At 34.5% G+C, this 21,568-nt stretch overlaps 1 protein-coding gene across 1 annotated transcript; it reads right to left on the bottom strand.

Annotated features, from left to right (window-relative positions):
• Positions 1 to 4,567: 4,567 nt before the first annotated feature.
• On the bottom strand, positions 4,568 to 13,206 carry LOC124637081 (cytochrome P450 6k1-like). Its single transcript, XM_047173406.1, has 9 exons — positions 12,733 to 13,206; positions 9,218 to 9,421; positions 8,759 to 8,911; positions 7,829 to 8,013; positions 7,249 to 7,406; positions 6,864 to 6,982; positions 6,480 to 6,585; positions 5,618 to 5,866; positions 4,568 to 4,868 (listed from the first exon to the last, which is right to left on the bottom strand). The coding sequence occupies exons 1-9, from the start codon at positions 12,886 to 12,888 to the stop codon at positions 4,696 to 4,698; spliced, it is 1,503 nt and encodes a 500-aa protein (XP_047029362.1). The 5' UTR covers positions 12,889 to 13,206; the 3' UTR covers positions 4,568 to 4,695.
• Between the last annotated feature and the right edge of the window lie 8,362 nt (positions 13,207 to 21,568).

Genomic DNA, 21,568 nt, shown 5'->3' with positions numbered 1-21,568 from the left:
CGTTACACTGAGATGAATACTCATGGGCAGTTAAGTATATATACCAGTATTATTCCTTTATCATCGCGCCGATAACTGAATGCAGACAAAAATGCTGATTAGCTCTTATTAGTTATTTTTGAGAAACAGAAATTGGGGTTTGTTGCTGTGTGTGTAAATTAGGAGGTTGCACGCGACTTTGTCTGAGTGAATCTTGAATTTTATTATTGAAACGAGAAAGCTAATTCCTAGCAGTTTTATTTTCTGCGCAACAATACCTATCTATTTAATAGAATTATGTTAATTTAATTCGACGGCATAAAACAGACTGTAAAAGGAAAATCGACGAGTATCTTTGAAGTGTTAAATAGTTAATATAATAAGCATATATGATATCCTAAATCATAATTTCCGGATATTTGTTCCTCTTTCACCAAAACATACTGGTTGGTTTTTGATGTGGTTGATGTTTTTGATGGTTTAAAACACGTTTTGATTATTTGGTAGGTATATGAATCGAATATTTCATTTAAATAATTATGTTTATAAATAACATATTGTACGTAGTATAAGCTTAAATATTGATTAAACATGGTGAATATTGGCGTGAAAGTGACGATACTATATATGTCGCTTCCTGAAAGCTGAGTAAAAGATAACCCACCCAAAACAAAAATGTGAAAGACTGCCAAGTTCGATAATATGGGAATGCTTTGCCTATAAAAGAAGTGAGATCTGAATAAGTACCAAGTTCCATACACATACCTCAGTTAAAAATAGTTACTTTTTATGATGTTACTTGGCAAGTTTTCATACACCTTGTTATAAACCTACTAAACGCAATGAATCAAGTATTTAATTTTCTATTAAAACTTGCCAAGTAATCATCATTAAAAAGTAACTATTTTTAACTGAGGTATGTGTATGGAACTTGGTACTTATTCAGATCTCACTTCTTTTATAGGCAAAGCATTCCCATATTATCGAACTTGGCAGTCTTTCACATTTTTGTTTTGGGTGGGATTTCATTTATTTTTGTAAGGTTGTTTATTTTATTTTTTTCTTATGATGAAGTTAGTTAAAGAAATGTCTCATTTATACTATCTTTTAGATTTTTTAATATGCACTATGTTTCCTACAAAGAAATGAACTAGATTAACTATGACTAGATTTACCAACTGACTGACATGACATGTTATCATATATTATGTTCGTGGATCAAAGTTACACATTCGTTATTTTCTAAAGTGATTCACACTTGGCCGTTTTCAGATTTTTACTTTACTTTGACTAAATACAAACCTTTGTACCATTCGAAGATATATTATATAAATATAGATAAATTTAGTTCGTTTTAGTTCCTTAGGGGTATAAATTTACACCGGGTATAAAACACCTTCATTATTTTGAAACCGACTCACACTTGGCCATTTTCAGATTTTTTCCTTTACCTTGACATAAAGACCTACCTCCATGCCAAATTTCAAGTCAATACGACCATTGGAAGTGGTCTAGGTTTTTGATGAGTGAGTCAGTCAGTGAGTGTATAGTAAAAATAGCGATTTTCTGACGTCAATATCTCAAGACCTACAATAGGTATATTAATGAAATTTTGTATTTTAGATAAGTGAGGGGGTCTCAACAGATACTAGAAATTTGATATGCGTAAATAAAATAGATTTTGAGTTACAGGGGGGTCGAATTTGGCCCGAAATGGTTCGTGTAATATAACCCACGGCCGGTGTGTCGCCTTTTTTGCTCGAACTTGGCGGACACACTGCCGTGTGTCTAGATATTTGTCTGGCCAATTTATTTCACATGTAATTTTTAAGAATCTTATCTATATCTTTACTAATATACTATAGATGAAACATTTTTTTTTGATTACTTGTAGGGTATAAGGGCTCAGAAACTCCAAAACCAATTTGAAAAATTATTTCACTGCTGAGAAGCTGTAGGGTCGCGGGGTGACATAGGCTAAGTTTTCTCCGGGTACAGAAAGTTTCCATGGGACAAGGGTGAAACCGCAGGAAAAAGCTAGTGTTGTATTATTTATTTCTGTAAGTAACACCGCATACCTTGCATTTGTTTGTTCTATATGATTAACTCGTTACCATTTGCCTAGCGTTTTCTCGGGCCGTCATCCGGATGCAGTTGATTACTGATGTTTTACATGGAGCAACCAACCCAGAGTAGCCCAGGCAACCAGATATCCTATGTTAAGTAAGATTGGCTGTCAGACGTTTACCATCAGACGGGAGGTGCTAGCACGCGCATGGAAGGTCCTGATGCGATGCACGGGGTAGGTCAATATCTCACTACCCCGTGCAGAAGGTGAGACTCGAGCAAGGCCCAGCAGTTAGCTAGTGTGAGAAAGAATTTAGATTTCAAGAATTTAGATCGAGTCGAAATCCGTTCGAGGAGATACACCGAGGTGGTTGTAGCCGGTAACGAGACCTCTGCTTCTCCCCAGGCGAAAGTTTCAGGATTTCCCACGTCAAAGAAAAAGGTTTGTCAGTCGTTCACGTCATTGTTGTTCGGTCATACGTTAAGTTTGCATGACATATCAAGTTCACAGACTACACAAGACGATATTCTTACTGTCCCGATAAAACTGACGACACGGGATGAGTTGCAGGTATATTTAAGAAACGCCCAGTCATTAGTAATTAAATATAAACAAAATAAATGACTTATAACTGTCTATCGGTAATTTTGAAATAACTTCGAGTTATCAACCAATTGTCGGTACGTACCAAACCTCTATTGAAACAAGGGTAAATAGGTAGGGATTAAATAATATTAATATAACGCGATAAAATCCGTAAAAGTAGTTTTATTTAAATGTCTAATATTCGCGTAAGTGTCAGAAATCAATAAATAGGTACTGTTTATTTTGGTCACTGTACTTAGTTCGAAAGCTCTTGAAAAGCTGCATATACGAAGGAACATAATATATTAATGATTGGTGTATCAACTAGGACATTTAGGATATTGTAATATGTCAGCATATTTATTTGTTACCTGTTATCTAGGTGTATTATATACTTATGTCTTTTACTCATATTCTTTTAAAAGTATATCAGTTCTAGAATTTACAACACAAGCTATAACTAGCTTACCTTGAAGCTAACCAATCGTGTGAAAAAGATGTTTTATTTATGTATTTATATAAATAACCGATATGCAGTGTTCTAGAAATATAACAAATGTAGATAAAGTCACGTGTCATCTTGAATCGTAAGTGGTCATGCTAGACGGCAGATCTCGGACTCTTATCTCGCATGACGTATGTTTGTCTCGAAAGATGACTCTTTTTTTAATTAATTTAACACGTCATGGTAGTTGACCTCCTAGCGGTGGTCTGGGATGAGAAGCCAGAAGTATTTCTGAAGCCAAGCTGTGTTGCTGTCTGCCTTAAGGTATCTATCATTAACTTCGTTTAGGTTTTAAAATATATTTTAGACCCTAAATGATGTTCGTTGGCTTTATGTGTTAATATTTCCTATGATCTGATACATAATTGGCACTTTATATTATGTTGTGCTATATTATTGGGATCTGGGGTGATTTCAAACTATTCTGGAAGAAGGGTTTAATACTGTGTCTATTATTTAGTTACCGAGGCCCTGATACACAAAGGGTTCCAGAAGTACGTACTTAATATTAACCTCCTAATACTACTTATATAACTTAACATATATAATACTAATATTACATATATAATTGTATATATAATACTAATATATACTAATATATTAATTTTATAATTATTGTAAACTTAACTTAATAGAACCTATAATAGTAAGTCAATAGTTTAGAAATCTGATCCAACAGATAAACTGTGTATACAGTTTTGTTGGACATTTTATATTTTTTATAATGTAAAATGTACCTTCTAAGCAATAAATAAAAATAAAATAAAAAAAAAAAAGTAACATGGTGGGCTTTAGTCAGTAAGAATCTTTCACTCCGTCACGCTGCACCCATAGCGGGAATGGCCATTATATTGATGATTTCAAAAATAGCCATTATTTCAAAAATGGGAAATAAATGAAAGCTAACTTATTACTCATCTTTCTGTCTGCCAATAGACAATCCATAACAGATAGACATCAAACAAAAACATGACTTTAATACTTATCGATAATATCAGTGCAAACATGATTTTATCAGCACTTGTATTAAGGTATTAAGTATAAAAATATTGCATACATTTGTGTTATCTTTATATAAACAAATAGATTATTGTTGATATCGTAACGTTGCTAAAATATTTTGTTTAGTGAGGTCCTTGCGGTCAAGTAGTGCGCATAGTAGGTCCACACTGTAAGCCAAAAGCACTCTTGCGCATGAACTTTCGTTGTTAGAGGTGAATTAGTATATTGATACGTATATTAAGTAGCAGCTGTATCTATAGTTTATTTTTGGTCTATTAGACATGTTTTAGGTTTTTAATTTTGTAATTGGTAGGCATGTTCTTTTCTCTACTATATTTTATTTGAATATCATCCATGTGCCAATTAAATGTGAATTTTCACTATAAATAAGTTTATATTAGGTACAGCTAGAAAGAAAACATTGTAGGTTAAAAAAATATTATTTATTAACAAAACAATTTTTACATAAATATGACTTTGTGGATTATGAATCCTATGTATTTTATATGGAAACTCAAAAATATTTTGGATTACTTTATTTAGTCAAGTTGGATTATTACTTCCTAGGTTTAAACTCAACTGAGAGTGGTATTCCCGGGATGTAGAATAATCCTTTCTTTTCAAATGTTATCTCATTTGGCGTCGGGAATTTAGGCAGAGGTTTTACTTCAAAGTTTAATATCACTGCAGACAACGCATAGCGCATAGTGTTCTGACCGATGCGTTTACCTGGAAACGAAAATACAATATTATCATTGTATCAAATAATCAAAAATATAATATAAATATATGTACTAGGCAGTACGTCAAAAATCCAGAACTTTTTTCACTCCAAAAGTTGACATAACGTAGGTAATGTTAATAATCCAATTGCTTTTCATTTTGACATTTAATATTCTTATTACTAAAAAGCAGGATTTATTAGATTCTGACTGTACAAAATGAATGCGGTATATTAAAAGTCAAGCTTCAATAATTTGGAACCCAAAACCTCTATTAATGGTCGTTAATATGACGAGAAATAATTGGTAGTGATCCCTCCAATCTGTCAACTTGTCGCCCGTAACAATTAATGATGAATTTAATTAGCAATTAATAAATCGAGGTTATTCAATTATTCTGTCGGTTTGGTCAGTCGTGTCGGAAGTTTGCTGAAGCTATTGTATTTCCTATATAGTAGTAAATTAATTGGGACGATTATTTGATTGTGAAATATTTATGTTGGTTGTCAATTATTTTATGAGTCTCGTTTTCGTACGAAAAGAATTTAGATTGTTAAAACATAATATTCGATTATTTTATTGTTCCTTTCAAAGTCAGTCTATTTATGGGTTACATCTCAACCATTTACTCGACTAATAGTTTTAGTATTGTTTTTTATTTTATATTTTCACTACAATATCTTCATAAACACACAAACGAAGAATAAAGCTTTAACAAGCAATTTCAAATCTGAAGTAAATTCCACCATAACTTACCTATGCACATTCTAGGTCCTTCTCCAAAAGGTAAATACGTGTACGGCACGATGTTTGCTGCATTTTCTGGTAAGAACCTCTCAGGTCTGAACTCCTGAGGGTCAGGGAAGTAGTCAGGGTCCATCTGCATGCCAGACACATTGACGTAGACCACTGTGTTCGCGGGGATGGTAAGCTTTTCATCCACTTTGTAGCTCTTGAGGGCAAGGCGATCCATCCAGCCCATAATAGGGTACTTTCTTAGACTTTCTGAAACATTAATTGTTTTTTTGGCATTAATCAGGTAATTAATTGATATTATAGAGCAGAGTGTAGGACCTATGATGGGAGCCAAAGGCCCTTTGTCCTTAATTTTAATTTTTGAGAATTAACTCCTTTGTTACATGAAATAAATTAATTTGAATTTGCTCGGATTGAGAGTAATGATAATAATGATGACGATTCTAACGCTGATGACGATGATGATTTACTTATAAAATTATCTACAACGGCCTTTTTTTTTTAGCGACGTTAAAAATCATCAAATGATCCCTCCCGCTGTGGGTTAGCAGCGGTGAGGGAGTGTCAGACTCTTACTGACTAAAAACCGTCGTGTTCCGTCGTAGGCCTTTTATGTACCAGGGCCGCGGTATCTCTTTCGAACAACCCGCAGCCCCGGCAGGATCAACAACGGCCTGAGGCCGCTAAAAGTGATCACCAAAGTACTATTATATTGACTGTGTTACGATAGTGACTTTGTCGAATATTACGAAGATATGCGACTGTGATATACACCGTCATTGTTCAATGTTGATTATTATATTTACAATGTTTAAATTATACTATGTTTGAAGATATAACAAACTTGATTCGGTGTTTGTACCTTTAAGGCAAGCATCTAAGTAAGGCAGCTGTGCTAGACTCTCAGCATCGAACTTCTTGTCTCCGAGAGCTTTCTTGGCAGCTGCGAGTTCCTCATACAATATTTGCTGAAAATGTTGAAAATGGGTAAGTTAACTTTTTATTAGTGAGTTATCAGTGATTCATGTAGAATTTTCATAATGAAACTTATGTTTAACTAGTTGTTTTTCTGGTAAAAATACTAGCAGTTTACTGCGGTTCCACTTGAGTCCCAAAGGAACTACTTCCCACACCGGGATAAAAAGTAGCATGCATCCTTTCATAGACTATATTATATGGAGTCGATTTCGAAGTTTTGGATTAAACGCATTTATAATATTAGTAAGGATAATTAGGGTCATAATACCTGTTTTTCAGGATAGTGAGCCAATTCATAAATGGTATAAGTGAGCACTGCTGAAGACGTATCATAACCTCCTTGCAGGAAGATCATTGCATTTGAGATTAAGACGTCCTCATCCAAATCTGAAAATAAAAAGCTTTTATATAGTTAATTTTCATCAGGGTTTTAAAGGACTAGCAGATGTTTCCCTCAATTCCAGTCAAATTGTTTCGGGAATCAATAAATTACCACCATCAGGTTCCGAATTAGATCAAGTTTTAGATGAATTGATGAATGAACAAAAGCAACGGTTCAGCTTTTGTGATACACATAACATACTACTCCAACATAAACTTAAAGAATATTAAGAAGCATCATCTTCTATTTTTTTTTTCTTGACAACAATTACCTTGGTTTTCCTTGACAGCATCTTGTTTCATCTTCAGCAGAGCATCAAGCAGATCTCTCTTGCCTTCCACCTGACCTTCGTAGCCTCCTCGCTCCTCCACCATCATCTTGAAGATCTTTCTGAAGTAAACCACCGTGTGCTTGGGCCATAGTGAAAACCTGGAATTGTTAATACAAAACATGAGGTAAAATTGTTACAGCATCTTCTTTATAAAGAAAGTAACTATAAATTTTGCTGGTAATGTTCCTTTTCAAACAGAGTAATGGTGTAGTTTTTAGTCTATCTCACTGCCCATCTGTCTGCCTCACCATTGAATTACCGTATTACCCATAGTACATTCTGTACAATTTGTAAAATTTCTTCAATAGGTTTTCAACCTTATCACAGGTTAATGTTCCATTGGTAAGATTTGACAGAATTGGATAGATTGATCTGCTGTCGTGTGTACAAGTTCTATTAAGTTTGGGACTAGATGCAATTCGGGGTTTGTGGGTTGATATCTTGATCACCATAATGGAAACCATTGGCCATCGCTATAGCAATCATATCATATCCGATAATACGTTCTTAAGCTCCTCACCTAAATATATCGACGATATCAGGCAAGAAGAAGATGGAAGACCAGGACATGCCTCTCCAGGTGTTGTATTGCTCGAAGTCCTTGGTCATAGCTCTGAGAGGTCCGGAGCTATTCCTCGTGGCTTGGCACTGGATCCCGAATGATGACTCCCCAATCACGTCCGTTGTGAAGTCCGCAAATAATGACTGGAATCGTGAATTTCGAAGGTTTTTATTTGAAGTGTTGCTTGGGATATTAAAAAAGGTCACATTTTGAATTGTGCTTTCCTTGGACTTCACTGATATTTATTTATTTTTGTTTATTTGTTTATTCTATTTTAAATAATCATTTTTGTCAAAACCGTTCAAGATACAACAAACAAATATGTTGACATGCTGATAATAATTTACCGATAATAGTTTTACAACAAACGTGACTTTCTTGATTCTTCTTATTTGTTTTAAGGTAATAACTTTGTTTCTCTATTTAATTTAATAGGGTAGTGTCCAGGGTCGAAATAATGAAATAATATTTAGTCCGCTTTTTAGATAATCAAAAAATATTGGATACGTATTTTTTCTTTTTTTAATTAAACATAAAATGACAAAGATAATACACTTCAAAAATTAGGAGTGGGGGCCTTTTACGTCACAGTGTCCTGAAAATTGTAGCAACTTGTGACGACACACTCAACTTTAACACGCTATATCTTAACAAGTTCTGATCCAATTTAAAAAAGAAAAAATACGTATCGCTTAATTTTGGACAATCTACAAGACGGACTAATTATTATTTTTTAGGAAACTAGCCTATTGTTTCCATCTTAGGCTGAATTTCTTTTTGCATTTTCTCTCAAACCTAAGACCAAGTCGATTATGTGTCTTCATTCCAAGTTGAAATAACTATTGGCAATAAGCATGAAAAATAATGAAAACTAATAAATGAAATTACCCTCAAATTGATAGTGATTCCCTTCTCATTGTCAGAGTTGATGCGGTACACGAGGTCCGCCACCTTGCTCTGGTATAACTCCTGCCAGCCTCGCAGCTTCGAACCCGTGAACAGCATCGTCAGACGTCTGCGGACTGAGCTCCAGAGAGGATCCTGGATAGCCAGATATTTTAGTCTTAGCAAGGCTTGTTTTAAGGTTCATTTTTGAATGGCAGAGTAAAAATTAATTGTATATTGCTGGCCACTACATCTTATACTGCCAAAGCTTCTTTCTTAGACAGAGAATAGAGAAAGCACAAATATTGATCGTTGCGCTCGCACTCACAAGGTTTGTTTCATTTGCGAATAGTTCAGCGTCAATTAGGTTTTCATGGAATTTTTTAAAGCCAATTTTGTGAAAGCATCCAAAATGGCTAAAACCGTGGGCTAAAATGATTTCACTGCCCAAAATATACTCACATCAACAGTAAATAAATTCAACGCTCCCATAGGATCTGTCTTCCCTGACGCCAGCAGCCTGTTCTTGAAGATATCAGCATCTTTGACGAGGACTTGCCGCGCGAGGTTCGGGTCGTTGATGACGAGGCCGCGGCGCCAGAACACCCAGATGCCGACGTATGGAGCTCCCTTGAATTCTCGGTATAGCTCAGTCAGCCAGACACCCTGGGAGAGTTAATAAATGTTTGTGATTATAAATGCGAAAATCTTTGATACATCTTATGCCGTTGAACCAGGCTGAAAGATAAGATAATTTCACCTTCACCCTAAGGTGGCAGGTCCGCAGTTGGATATTGTTCAAAACTTATAAGTAAATAGATAAAATAGTGTACTATTAGAAACAGCCAGTGAAATATTTTTTTGCAGTCCCTCGGCAGAGTGTTAACCACCATGCTGGCACCTTGTACTTGTAGGTACTAAAAACCAATTGCTACTGATATCAATGTTAAGTTTCATATTCAAGAGTTTAATTTTAATGTAGTCAGGCTACAAAAGGCTGATTGTATTGTGTAATTGAATGTCGTCTGATCTATTTAAGAGATTTTTCTAAACATCGCTAATTACCGCAGAGTCTCACTTTACAAAATGATCGTTAGATGAAACAGACTGACGAGATAACATGACTTCAAGCAGACTAGCTAGTAAGATAAATGATTCCTACAGATAACTGACAGAGATGGATCTAGCGAGAACATTCGTAACAGGTAAAATGTATTCACGAGGTATTCATTCATCATATTTGTAGCGAGTGATTTTTTACCCAGAATTATTCGCCGAGAAATAATATGAAGTCGGCATTGTGACAGAAGTATATGTCATTGAAATTGGTATTATCTAATTTTGGTATCGTAATCCGTGATAAAAAGTTGAAAATAATTGTTTTATCGAGTTATCAGTTTTTCTTAGCGGTTTCATCAATTTCCTCAAGGAATACCCAGATAAAAAGTATCCTATCATTATTGTGTTGTATAAGTTTAATTATTGCAAATTCATCGAAATCCATTGATTTATTAATTTTTTTAAGTTTAAGAGAAAATAAAAACTTTTTTTTCTTTGGTGTGGTATTTATTTTTCAAGGTGGTATACTTAAAAAAAATCTTAGAGCGCTTTTTACATTTCGATATGGCGTTCATATAATGTAACTGCGAAAACAGATAAACAGATGGTGATTGAAATAATAACTATCATTACTATAATGAACACTTCGTTGTTGTTATTTCTGTGTGTAAATTACTTTAAATTATAGTAAACAGGTAAACGATAAAATTACTCGTAATGCGGTTATAACATGACTATTAATTGGTCTTAATGAGCCGAATTAAATTAGAGAAAAAACTATCAACTCATCATTTAGATAAGATGACCGGTATCGTTTTGAGTTAGTAATGGCTTGCTTTGTTGTGACAAATCTTTATCTTAGAATGGAAATACAAGTATTAGATAATAGTGATGTATTGGTCACGTGAATCTAAGAATTAAAGTGGACGCACATTTATTCGAGCCAAAGGTAGAGAAATGAAATGACTTTTAGAATTCTTACATGATATCCATCGAAACCTGTCACACCAATTGTTCAAAGCAGAAGACACCATTATGAAAAAGAATGTTCCAGTATTCTATCCAAATTTTCCTAAATATTATATATGTAAAGATATAAATAAAGAGGAAAATTATTTTCGTCTGCTTGTTTGTAGCTACCTACCTACCAAAAAGGATCCGAAATTACTAAACCGATTAAAAAAAATATTTCACTGTTGGAAAGCTACAAGCTATACATATATTATTCCATTACGGGCATTAGTTTCTACGAAACGCGGGTGAAACCGCGGGTTGCTTCATATTTGACCTCCTGTATTAATTCAAATAAGAACGCCAAGTTGTATGGCCATTCTTCTTTTATAAATGAAATATAATCTAGGACTTTGTTTATATTAAAAAAAAAGTATTTATATCCGCACGTGACCCTGATAAGATTTTAATGTTTTGTTAGCCTTTAACATAACATAAAGATAGTCATAATGGTTTTTGAAAAAATGATTGGTCTCGAATTTATATGATTCGGAATGCCTTTGATGATCACCGACATACCTGTGTATATAGCTGTGTAAGTTGGCCAAAACAGAAACTATGATTTGATAGTCATTTAAGTCACGAAGACTGGTGATTAGAATAGTCAATGATATCTACTATATTTCATTTTAAAAGTTTGAATATAATTTAAAAAAAAATAATCATGGCATCGTCGCTGTATATAAGTATGTTACAGTAGGTATTATGTTACAAAAAATAAAAGATCTGTGGACCGACCATTATTGAGATATATTATAACTAGCGTATATACCTACCTATAACAGTATTTTCCCACTGTTTAATGGATGATATTATAAATATAAACCTTCCTCTTGAAACATTCTATCTGATAAAAACAAAAAACCGCATGAAAATCGGTTGCGTAGTTTTGAAGATTTAAGCGTAAAAATGGAACATAGTGATAGAAAAAGCGACTTTGTTTTATACTACGCAGTGAATAGTATTGCAGACTCATTTGGTGAAAAGCTTGATAAGTAAGTACATAACGCTCATTTATGTTTTTGTATATCTTCAAATGACAACACTTAATCAAAGCTAGACGCGATGACATGAACTAATTACTCTGTGTGTCTATAATAAGGATAAATATATCAGCCCTTTTATCACTATTATATCGATAAAATTAGTATGGCACTCATTAGAGACAATTATAATATACATATAGATGTAACATTGTATTGATAACCTTAAGTTAAAAAGCTGTAACATAGTTTCACGAGTCATGGTCACCAGATTAGGTTTTTTACTATTTATGAGATAATTATTGGGAGCTGTACCAATTTGTTTAAGTTGTAGGGAAATAATATTATAGTAGGTAGGTATATCTCATTAGAAGTAAATAGTAATAAAAATATTTTGCAAAATTCACATTCACAATTTTTTTTAACGAGTCTCGAAAAAAATTATTTACAACAAAAATATTAACAGAGACTTTACAAAAAAATGCGATAATGATTCTTTCCAATTATTTTGACAAAATTTTAAATGGTTTTATCACCAATGAATCACATTAAAATAACAAAAATAAATCCTGAGAGTGTCCCATAGACTAGAATAAATTAAAAGAATTCATAACAATAATACAGTTATCATCTGAAGTAGATAGTCGATGGCAGAACACAGAATTTTGTATTTTGTTTAGTATTAAAAAAACAACATTTTCAACAAAATTGACTCTTAAAATGTCACATGTAACTTTATAGTCATATAGGTATTTTCGGCTTATTTTATTACATTTGCTTATCACGGCTTTTACTCCTAAAAAGAAAGCAAAAGGTTTTTTAGCATGAACTGTACAGATTGGGTCGGTTATTTAGTATTTTCCAATACTGGTTTATTTTTTAAGAATAAGAAAGTAAGAATCGTAAGTAATATGTGCCACTTACCGGATTCTTCTTCTGCAAAAACGTCAAAGATCCGAGAATAGGGTGTACATCACTTTGAGGCACCCCAAGGTTCTTCCAATAATTCTTCATAGAAATCCATTTTGCGTACCACCACAACAGGAATATAGCTATCGGTACCAAAAGTACGAGATACATAGTACAAAGGCGCAAGGCTACTAAACCCTGGTATTGTCTTACTGATTATATATGTGAAGATGTTTCTGAGGTCGCCCCACGCTGCACTCAGAGAAGATGTAAAATTTGAAAATAAAGAAACCTTGGTTTCGAAGCTGGCAACAGTCGTGAAGATGATCAGAAAAACGCTGATGAAGCTCTGGAGGAAATTAGACCAAAAAACGATTAGGATTAAGATCAATTTTAGAATGACAAAAATAAAACCTTGGACCAAGAAGAAGTATTGGTGTCCCGTAAGAAACTTCAGCTGTCTAAAGCTTGTCGAATGATAGACAATTTCTGTAGTAAATGGTATATATAACCCGATAAAGTCAAGGAGATAACAGTTGATTGAAACCGCGTGCTTTTCTTACTAAGATAATATATTTAATATGTCATATGATGAAACGTCAGAACGTAATCATAATGACATATAATATTAAAATTGCTTGTAATGCAGCTTAAAGTTTTATAACACTGAGCGAGAGCGATTTTGTACTGGGTATTCGAACTATATACGGGATCAAGAAATGAATGAGGGAGGCCTATGTACAGCAGTCTGTGCCTGAAATGATGATGATGATGATGACAGACACGGGGTACAAAGCTATTTTGCTGTCATATCCTAGATTTTTAACAGCAGTTTTCATTTGACGAACACATAAGAAGTTCGTAGGAAAGACTTGACTGCATTTGTTTCATTCTTGTTGTGAAGGGTGGGCGTTTTGGGGGCTGTCTTATGTAAATTTGACATTCGAAAAGTGCTGATTTTCAGCCTACTTTGAATAAATGACTTTTGGTTTTGATTTTGATGGCTTTTTCTAATGAGAAAGATAGGATTAGGTCTCAAATATAATGATAAACCTAAGAATCAAGTACCTATGCCTGATGAAAATGTCCACATCTTTTTGATGGTTTCTGATCCTAAAGAAGAAACGTATCATTTGTAGCTTCGATGGAATCAAGCATTACATCTGTTTGTGTATTAAGCCTTTTATGGCATTCTGACTCATTGCAATCAACCCAAAACCTGATATTTTATAAAGAATTAAGCTATTACGCAAAAGTGAGGTTTCCTTTATAAGGTTACTTGAAGTAAAGGAGCTTAATATGGTCACGGAGATATGAATACAGGCCCTCCCCATAACAAGTACAAATAATTGTGGTGATTGAAAAGCCACTAATTAGTGTAAGAAGTCATTGACTTCTCGTAATATTGTTGCTTACGAGTTGAATTGTAATGTTGTTAAACATTTCTGTCGAAAAAATACTGCCAGTCATGATTTTCCTGTCCTTATCTCCATTATAGTTGTCGTCGGCACAGCATGTCAACTTATGAGCAACTTTCTCAGTCATATCGTTTATATCAGCTATCAGTACCTATCGCTTCTTTGGTGGTCTCTTGGTGATTAATCTCCAAATAATTTTATAACTCTGTTGTGGGTTCAGTTATTTTGGTTTTGTTTTGATAAATCAGTTTATTAGAGTTGTTTAAAATATAGTTTAGTGCATTTAGTGATGTGGATGAAGTGGTAATGTGCAAAGATCTGGAGACAGCTCCAAAACTGGATAACGGGATGTAGTGGTGAAATATGTGAGCGCCAGGTGTCCGAGAGCGGTGTCGACGATGGAGCGAAGTGGGAATGAAAAATCAGGAAAGCTAATCATGTGGGATACATAGCAGGAAGAGAGAGAATGAGTATAATGTGGAAATGTGAAATAGTTCTTATGGATTTTGGATCCTGATGGGCACAGCAATACCTACTTAGAAGGTACGTGATCTTTTCTTATGTTTTAACAAAGGTTATGTTTAATGTTTAATTCGCACAATTTGTGTATTTTAGTAATTATTTGAATGAAAGAGGTATTATTTTGTTTGAATAAAATGCAACGTTGTATGATACTCTCAATGTTTGATGCACATGATAATGTTCAATTAGGATTTCTATCACGAATGAGGAATTTCCAAGTGATCCGACCTGGCACTCGACTGCATTCGCATGAACATAATGCAGCTCAATTCAATGCAAACATGTATGTACCTTGCGTAAGCATTTTAAATGGACTTGAAGGTCGTTGAACCTCTTTTCTCAAATCAAAAAAATATCTTTTTAAACTACTTAAAAAACGGCTGAACTATTTTTATTTTTTTGAAGTCAGAAGCGAAGTAGTAGCTTGAAACGGGCAAAATCGCTGAAAACATCTAGCGAATAATATAATTTCCTTTCCCAATAACTTGAGTAACGAAAAACCAAAAAAATATATTGATTTAATAATTAAAACCAAATTACTTTTCCTTCCAAAGAATTTCACATTAATTTTAGCAATTAAAAAATTAATATTTCAAAGGCCAACGCAGAAACCATTAGGAGTCCTTTGTCTGCCAAGCACCCATTGATTTGGCGGAATAATAGCGTTATTGTAATTCAATTAGCGAGGCCCTGGGTTCGATTCCCGACGCCAATTATACGTGGGACAATGGACTAAAATATCCCTTGGTATCGGTACCTCATATTTGGAAGATATCGGCTGGAAAATTTCGTGAGCATATGTTATTGTATTATTTAGGATATGCTCTCATTTGTCATACATATGTTGTCCAAGATTACAGGTTTCTAAAATTTTTGTGACATCGTTACTTAAAAGTTGGCAGTTGTGCAAAAGTTGTAATTAATATGGCAATCATGTATTTTTAAACGTATAAAACATTTTTTATGTGCACATAAAATTTAATAAGGGTTCAAGCTAACGGGGATAGTTAGGGCTCCGAAGATAGACACTTCGATAGATAGATACGACAGTACCACCTTCTGAGTCAGTTTTGAAGATGTTAATAACATTTTCTCAGTTTGAAAACAGACAATACTTATCTTTATTTTTGGACCACTACATCGTCTACTAATCTTTGATAAAGATATCTAGCAGACAGATTTAAATCTACACAAACAAAATGAAAATATACAAGTCATAATAATTATAAATTTCATCATAACTGGGAAACTTATAAATAGATCCCTTACCTTTCACACCTTAATCGGCTGTCCGGCATTGCTGACTAGAGATAGTACATAACAAGCTTATTGTTGTTACATAAGTAAATAAACTTCTGTGATGGTCTGACAACTATGTAGCGAGAGATGATCCCCGGGCATCGTAGACGCAGGTCTTTGGGCAGTGGGAGTTTCGCGTGGTCCACCGTTCTTCTGTCTCGTAAAAGAAGCCAGGCCTGTGTCGGCGTTGTTTGAATCGCTCCAAGAGAGCAAACCCCTGTGGGGCCCATCAGGGCCAAAGCCTACCAGTGTTGCAGGATTGTTCGAATGAATTACCGCGGCCCTGGTAAAGGGCTTAGGAAGGATCATGGTTTTAGCCAGTAAGAGTCTGACACTCCCTTCTCTTTACCTTTCCATCGTCTTCCCCTTTTCCTTTCCCTCGCCTTTAATGATTTCCTACCATAAAAGCAAATAAAAGTATCTAAATATGTATAGTTATTTTACTTAGATATTCTGCTAAAAATAAGTATTATTTTGTAGACTTTAATCTCAAGGCATATTCAGTTGAATCTTTGACTGTCTCAGATATTACTGAATGAATAAATAAATACATAAAAAAGTCAGTCCTATCTGGAATTCAAAGTACACAACAGTCTATGTTGCATAGAACTACAAATATTACAAAGTCATCATATCGTTTTTAACCCCCGACGCAAAAACGACGGGGTGTTAGAAGTTTGACGTGTCTGTGTGTGTGTGTGTGTGTGTATGTGGCATCGTAGCTCCCAAACGGATGATCCGATTGTAATGCGGTTTTTTTTGTTTGAAAGGAATGTCATTCGGGAGTGTTCTTAGCTATGTTTGGTGGAAATCGGTTCAGGTCTTCAAGGTCATCAGCTCGTTTGATAAGTGTGATAGGAATGTTACACGCTCAGTTTACTTGCAAGCATATGTGGGATCTGAAATTTGAAACACTAACGTCTTCTGGAACCGCTGAGCTGGTCTGCTGTTAGGGCACGAAGATAGGAGACGTAACCCTGAACTGTCTTTTAGTAAACGCATCGAGTTTGGGCTCGTTGAATTTGTCTTGACTAGTTCTCTTCATGGTTGTAATTGACGAGAACCTGATGCTGGAAATGGGATGTGACGGATGAAACCCTGGAATGCCGGAATGAAACGGATAAACCGATTTATATTTTTGCTGAAAATCTAGAATGACCAAAAGTTAATCTTTATTGATTCTTAATCTGTGCAATTCTCCCAGAGCCAGTTTGTCATAAGGATTTTTAACAGCTTCCTTTGGCCGTGATCGCATATAGCGACCCTATCTTAAAATAAAAGAAATTAAATGAAGGAAGGAAAAATTAAGGAGCTCCTTCAAAAAGCATGAAATAAAATTAAATTATAAATTTAAAAAAACCCCCGACCCAAAAAAAGTACGCAATTAAACCCTATAAAAAGCAAAAAATAACTTTAAACACTACGTAAGTACCAACTAAAGCATGTCAGACTAAACAAAATTTTGACGTGTCGGGGGACCGCTTTTTACTTTTAAAAATACTTACATAAATCAAATGATACCTACCTAATTACAACACTCGTATAAAAAATTAAATTATAAATTTAAAAAAAACCCCGACCCAAAAAAAACACGCAATTATTATGACAAAAGGTTAAAAACGCTAAACCCTATAAAAATCAAAAAATAACTTTTAACACTACGTAAGTACCAACTAAAGCATGTCAGACTAAACTAAATTTTGTCGTGTCGGGGGACCGCTCTAATTTATTAGCCTAACGTTAGAAGTAATTATATACTACTACATTACATATACTTCTTATAACTTTTTATACAATTTTGTTTAGATACGAGTTTTTTTTTATACGAATGTTGTAATTAGGTAGGTATCATTTGATATATGTAAGTATTTTTAAAGGTAAAAAGCGGTCCCCCGACACGTCAAAATTTAGTTTAGTCTGACATGCTTTAGTTGGTACTTACGTAGTGTTAAAAGTTATTTTTTTATTTTTATAGGGTTTAGCGTTTTTAACCTTTTGTCATAATAATTGCGTGTTTTTTTTGGGTCGGGGGTTTTTTTAAATTTATAATTTAATTTTATTTCATGCTTTTTGAAGGAGCTCCTTAATTTTTCCTTCTTTCATTTAATTTCTTTTATTTTAAGATGGGGTCGCTATATGCGATCTCGGCCAAAAGAAGCTGTTTAACAATCCTCATGACAAACCAGCTCTGGGAGAACTGCACAGATTGAGAAACAACAAAGATTAACCTTTGGTCATTCTAGATTTTCAGCAAAAATATAAATCGGTTTATCCGTTTCATTCCGGCATTCCAGGGTTTCATCCGCCACATCCCATTTCCAGCATCAGGTTCTCGTCAATCAGAAACATGAAGAGAACTCGTCAAGACAAATTCAACGAGCCCAAACTCGATGGGTTTACTAAACGGCAGTTCAGGGTTACGTCTCCTATCTTCGTGTCCTAACAGCAGACCAGCTCAGTGGTTCCAGAAGACATTAGTATTTCAAAGGACAATGGGCAGATTGGTATACCCAACCAATAGCAATGTCATATATATCATTGGATAGGCCTTTTTATGTAGAACAATATTTACTATGACAGCTTTGCTGAAATGTTTGTCCGTTCTGAGATATAGATCAAAAACTGTGCAAAAGTTAGAACTAAGTAATCTATTGATAACTCAAGTTTTTAAAGGAAAATCTAAGAACTACTAAGTGTAAGTCTTGTATATGAAAGAAAATCAGATTACAGTATTGATTAGCATCAGTTTTAAGATTGTTTGTTATCTATATCTCAGAACGGACAAACAATAGAACAAAGCTGTCATAGTAAATGTTGTACCAGTTAAAAAGACCTATCCAATGATATGTATGACTTTCCTATTGGTGCGGTTTATCACTACGCCCAACATCCAGTTGGTACAATAAAAGGTTGAAATGCTACATAATAGTAACAATTATGGATCCTAACGGGCACAGTAGTACTTACAAGACTTAAAGTTATTAGTACTTAGATTTTCCTTTAAAAACTTGAGGTATCAATAGATTACTTAGTTCTAACTTTAGCACAGTTTTTGATCTATATCTCAGAACGGACAAACATTTCAGCAAAGCTGTCATAGTAAATCTTGTCCTACATAAAAAGGCCTATCCAATGATATATATGACATTCCTATTGGTGGGGTATACCAGGTCCCATATATTTGTGCCCATTGTCCTTTCAGATCCCACATATGCTTGCAAGTAAACTGAGCGTGTAACATTCCTATCACACCTAACAAACGAGCTGATGACCTTGAAGACCTGAACCGATTTCCACCAAACATAGCTAAGAACACTCCCGAATGACATTCCTTTCAAACAAAAAAAACCGCATTACAATCGGATCATCCGTTTGGGAGCTACGATGCCACATACACACACACACACACACACACACACAGACCCGTCAAACTTATAACACCCCGTCGTTTTTGCGTCGGGGGTTAAAAACACGTATGTAAACACAATTATATACAAAGTTATAAGTAGTATATATAATGTAGTAGTATATAATTACTTCTAACGTGAGGCTAATAAATTAGAGCGGTCCCCCGACACGACAAAATTTTGTTTAGTCTGACATGCTTTAGTTGGTACTTACGTAGTGTTTAAAGTTATTTTTTGCTTTTTATAGGGTTTAATTGCGTACTTTTTTTGGGTCGGGGGGTTTTTTTTAAATAATTCACTTCGGCATTTTCGTAGTCAAGAGGGATGGAGCTCGTGGCTCAGTCAAAGCCGCACGGATCAATTGAACTTAAAGTTATGCAAGGTTTGGTGCGGTTGTTCCGTGGATGGGTGACCGTCTTGGCATATCAAGTTCTTATGTGTTTCGGAAAGCAGTATAAACTGTAGGTCCCGGCTGTCATTTCAACATCTTTGTTCGTTTAGGGTAGTCATAAGCCTGAAAGTCTGGCAACCAGTCTTCCTAACGGGGTATTTGGTTGCCGGGATAACTGTGTTGAGGACGTCAGATAAATCTGACGACCTCAATGGCGCAATGGTCACCATGCCGGACTGCCGAAGTTGAGGTCCCGGGTTCGATTCCCGGTTCGGTCGACATTTGTGTGATGAGCATGCTTGTTGGCCATGGTCTGGGTGTTACAATATGTATTTATAAATATGTATATATGTAGCTAAATGTAATTTATCAGTTGTGTTAGCACCCATAACACAAGTTAATTAATAACTTAGCATGAGGCTAACCGACCGTGTGTGAAAAGGTGTCCTGACATTATTTATTTATTTATTATTTATTTAGATAGGCAGTCGCTCCTCGTAAAACACTGGAACTCAGCTGCATTTGGTTAGACTGGTAGTCGACCTCAACATTGTTGTTCAAAGGCTAGACAGATGATGATAATTTTGTAGACCATTTTATAATTATCGTGAGATTATTACAAAATATATTCGATAAAGAAATAAATAAGTAGGTAAACCATGACTATGAAGTCTACTATTTACTATGACTTGCGGTTTACAAGTTTGTGATAGGCTACATCGCATAAAATCTTCAATTTTCCTTATTACTTTCCTTGTACCCAATTTGAGGTGGAACTTAACTAAAGATAAACAATCTTGATATGTCTTTTTATTTCGAAACTCAGATTCGAATAGAATAAGGTTAAAATCAATGTTGATACAATAATTAAAATATGTAGCTTTATGAACTAAATCAACTCTCTTCAGCTTTAATACTAGTATTTATTTACCTGGTCTATAACCTTGCTCAAAACAAACAAATACAAAGCTGTTTTCGTAAAATTAATTAGTAGGTAATGTTAAAAGATTATCCCGTAAACAAACAAACACAGATTCTACAACATACACCTACACGAAAAGTAAACAAATATATTTATATTCACAACTTATAATCGCAATCATTTGTGTGTGATGCTATTTCGGGACTAATTAAAACAAAGAAAAGTAATTAATATAATTGGTCTGAGCATGTAATTACTCAGCAGTGGCTCACAGCATTTATAATGTTAATTAATACTGACGTTCTGTCTCAATAATTTCATGAAGTTTTTAATGAATATTTTTGCGAAAAAGACTTTTAAGTTACTGATTACTGAAATATGTCATTAATTGGCTCATAAGTTTCATGTACTAATTGTACCATAAAATACCAAAATATTGTATATCCAAATAAATTAAGTAGGTATATGGTCATCTAGTGATTTGGAAGTATATGGATCGTCCCATAGACATAGGTACATGCAGACGATATGTTCAATGTAGAATTTAGGTAGGTACTCTTGAAGATCTATAGAAATGCTTGTTGCACTCACTGAACATTGGTAGTAGTTCAGATTACTGTCTTATCAAAGGGCATTGTGTTACCCGGTTACTCAGTTGTGGAGGTCAGAGTAGAAGCTGGATACTCTATCTACAAGCTGTTGATTTGCATTCGTGCCATATTCAAGGACGTAATTATGCTACTGATTCTCGACCCAAATCAACAAAAAAATTGGTACGTAATATTTTTTTTTCGGAATTCCGTCAATGTCATCTAGCCGTATTTAAACTTCGCGCGTGTGTTACTGGCCTTAAAACCGTGCTGCGCCCTCACACAAACGCAAACACAAAGCA

Source organism: Helicoverpa zea, chromosome 15, assembly GCF_022581195.2.
Source record: "Helicoverpa zea isolate HzStark_Cry1AcR chromosome 15, ilHelZeax1.1, whole genome shotgun sequence".
Classification (NCBI taxonomy): domain Eukaryota; kingdom Metazoa; phylum Arthropoda; class Insecta; order Lepidoptera; family Noctuidae; genus Helicoverpa; species Helicoverpa zea.
Note: the sequence above shows the minus strand (reverse complement) of the source record. Positions and strands in the feature narration are given on the sequence as shown.

Bases quoted from the DNA above. Each gene is read 5' to 3' on its own strand.
- LOC124637081 (XM_047173406.1), bottom strand. From the start codon at position 12,888: ATGTATCTCGTACTTTTGGTACCGATAGCTATATTCCTGTTGTGGTGG. The intron at 8,014-8,758 runs GTAATTTCATTT...TCACGATTCCAG, and splicing joins GAATCACTATCAATTTGAGG to TCATTATTTGCGGACTTCAC. The intron at 6,983-7,248 runs GTAATTGTTGTC...TTTTATTTTCAG, and splicing joins TGCTGTCAAGGAAAACCAAG to ATTTGGATGAGGACGTCTTA.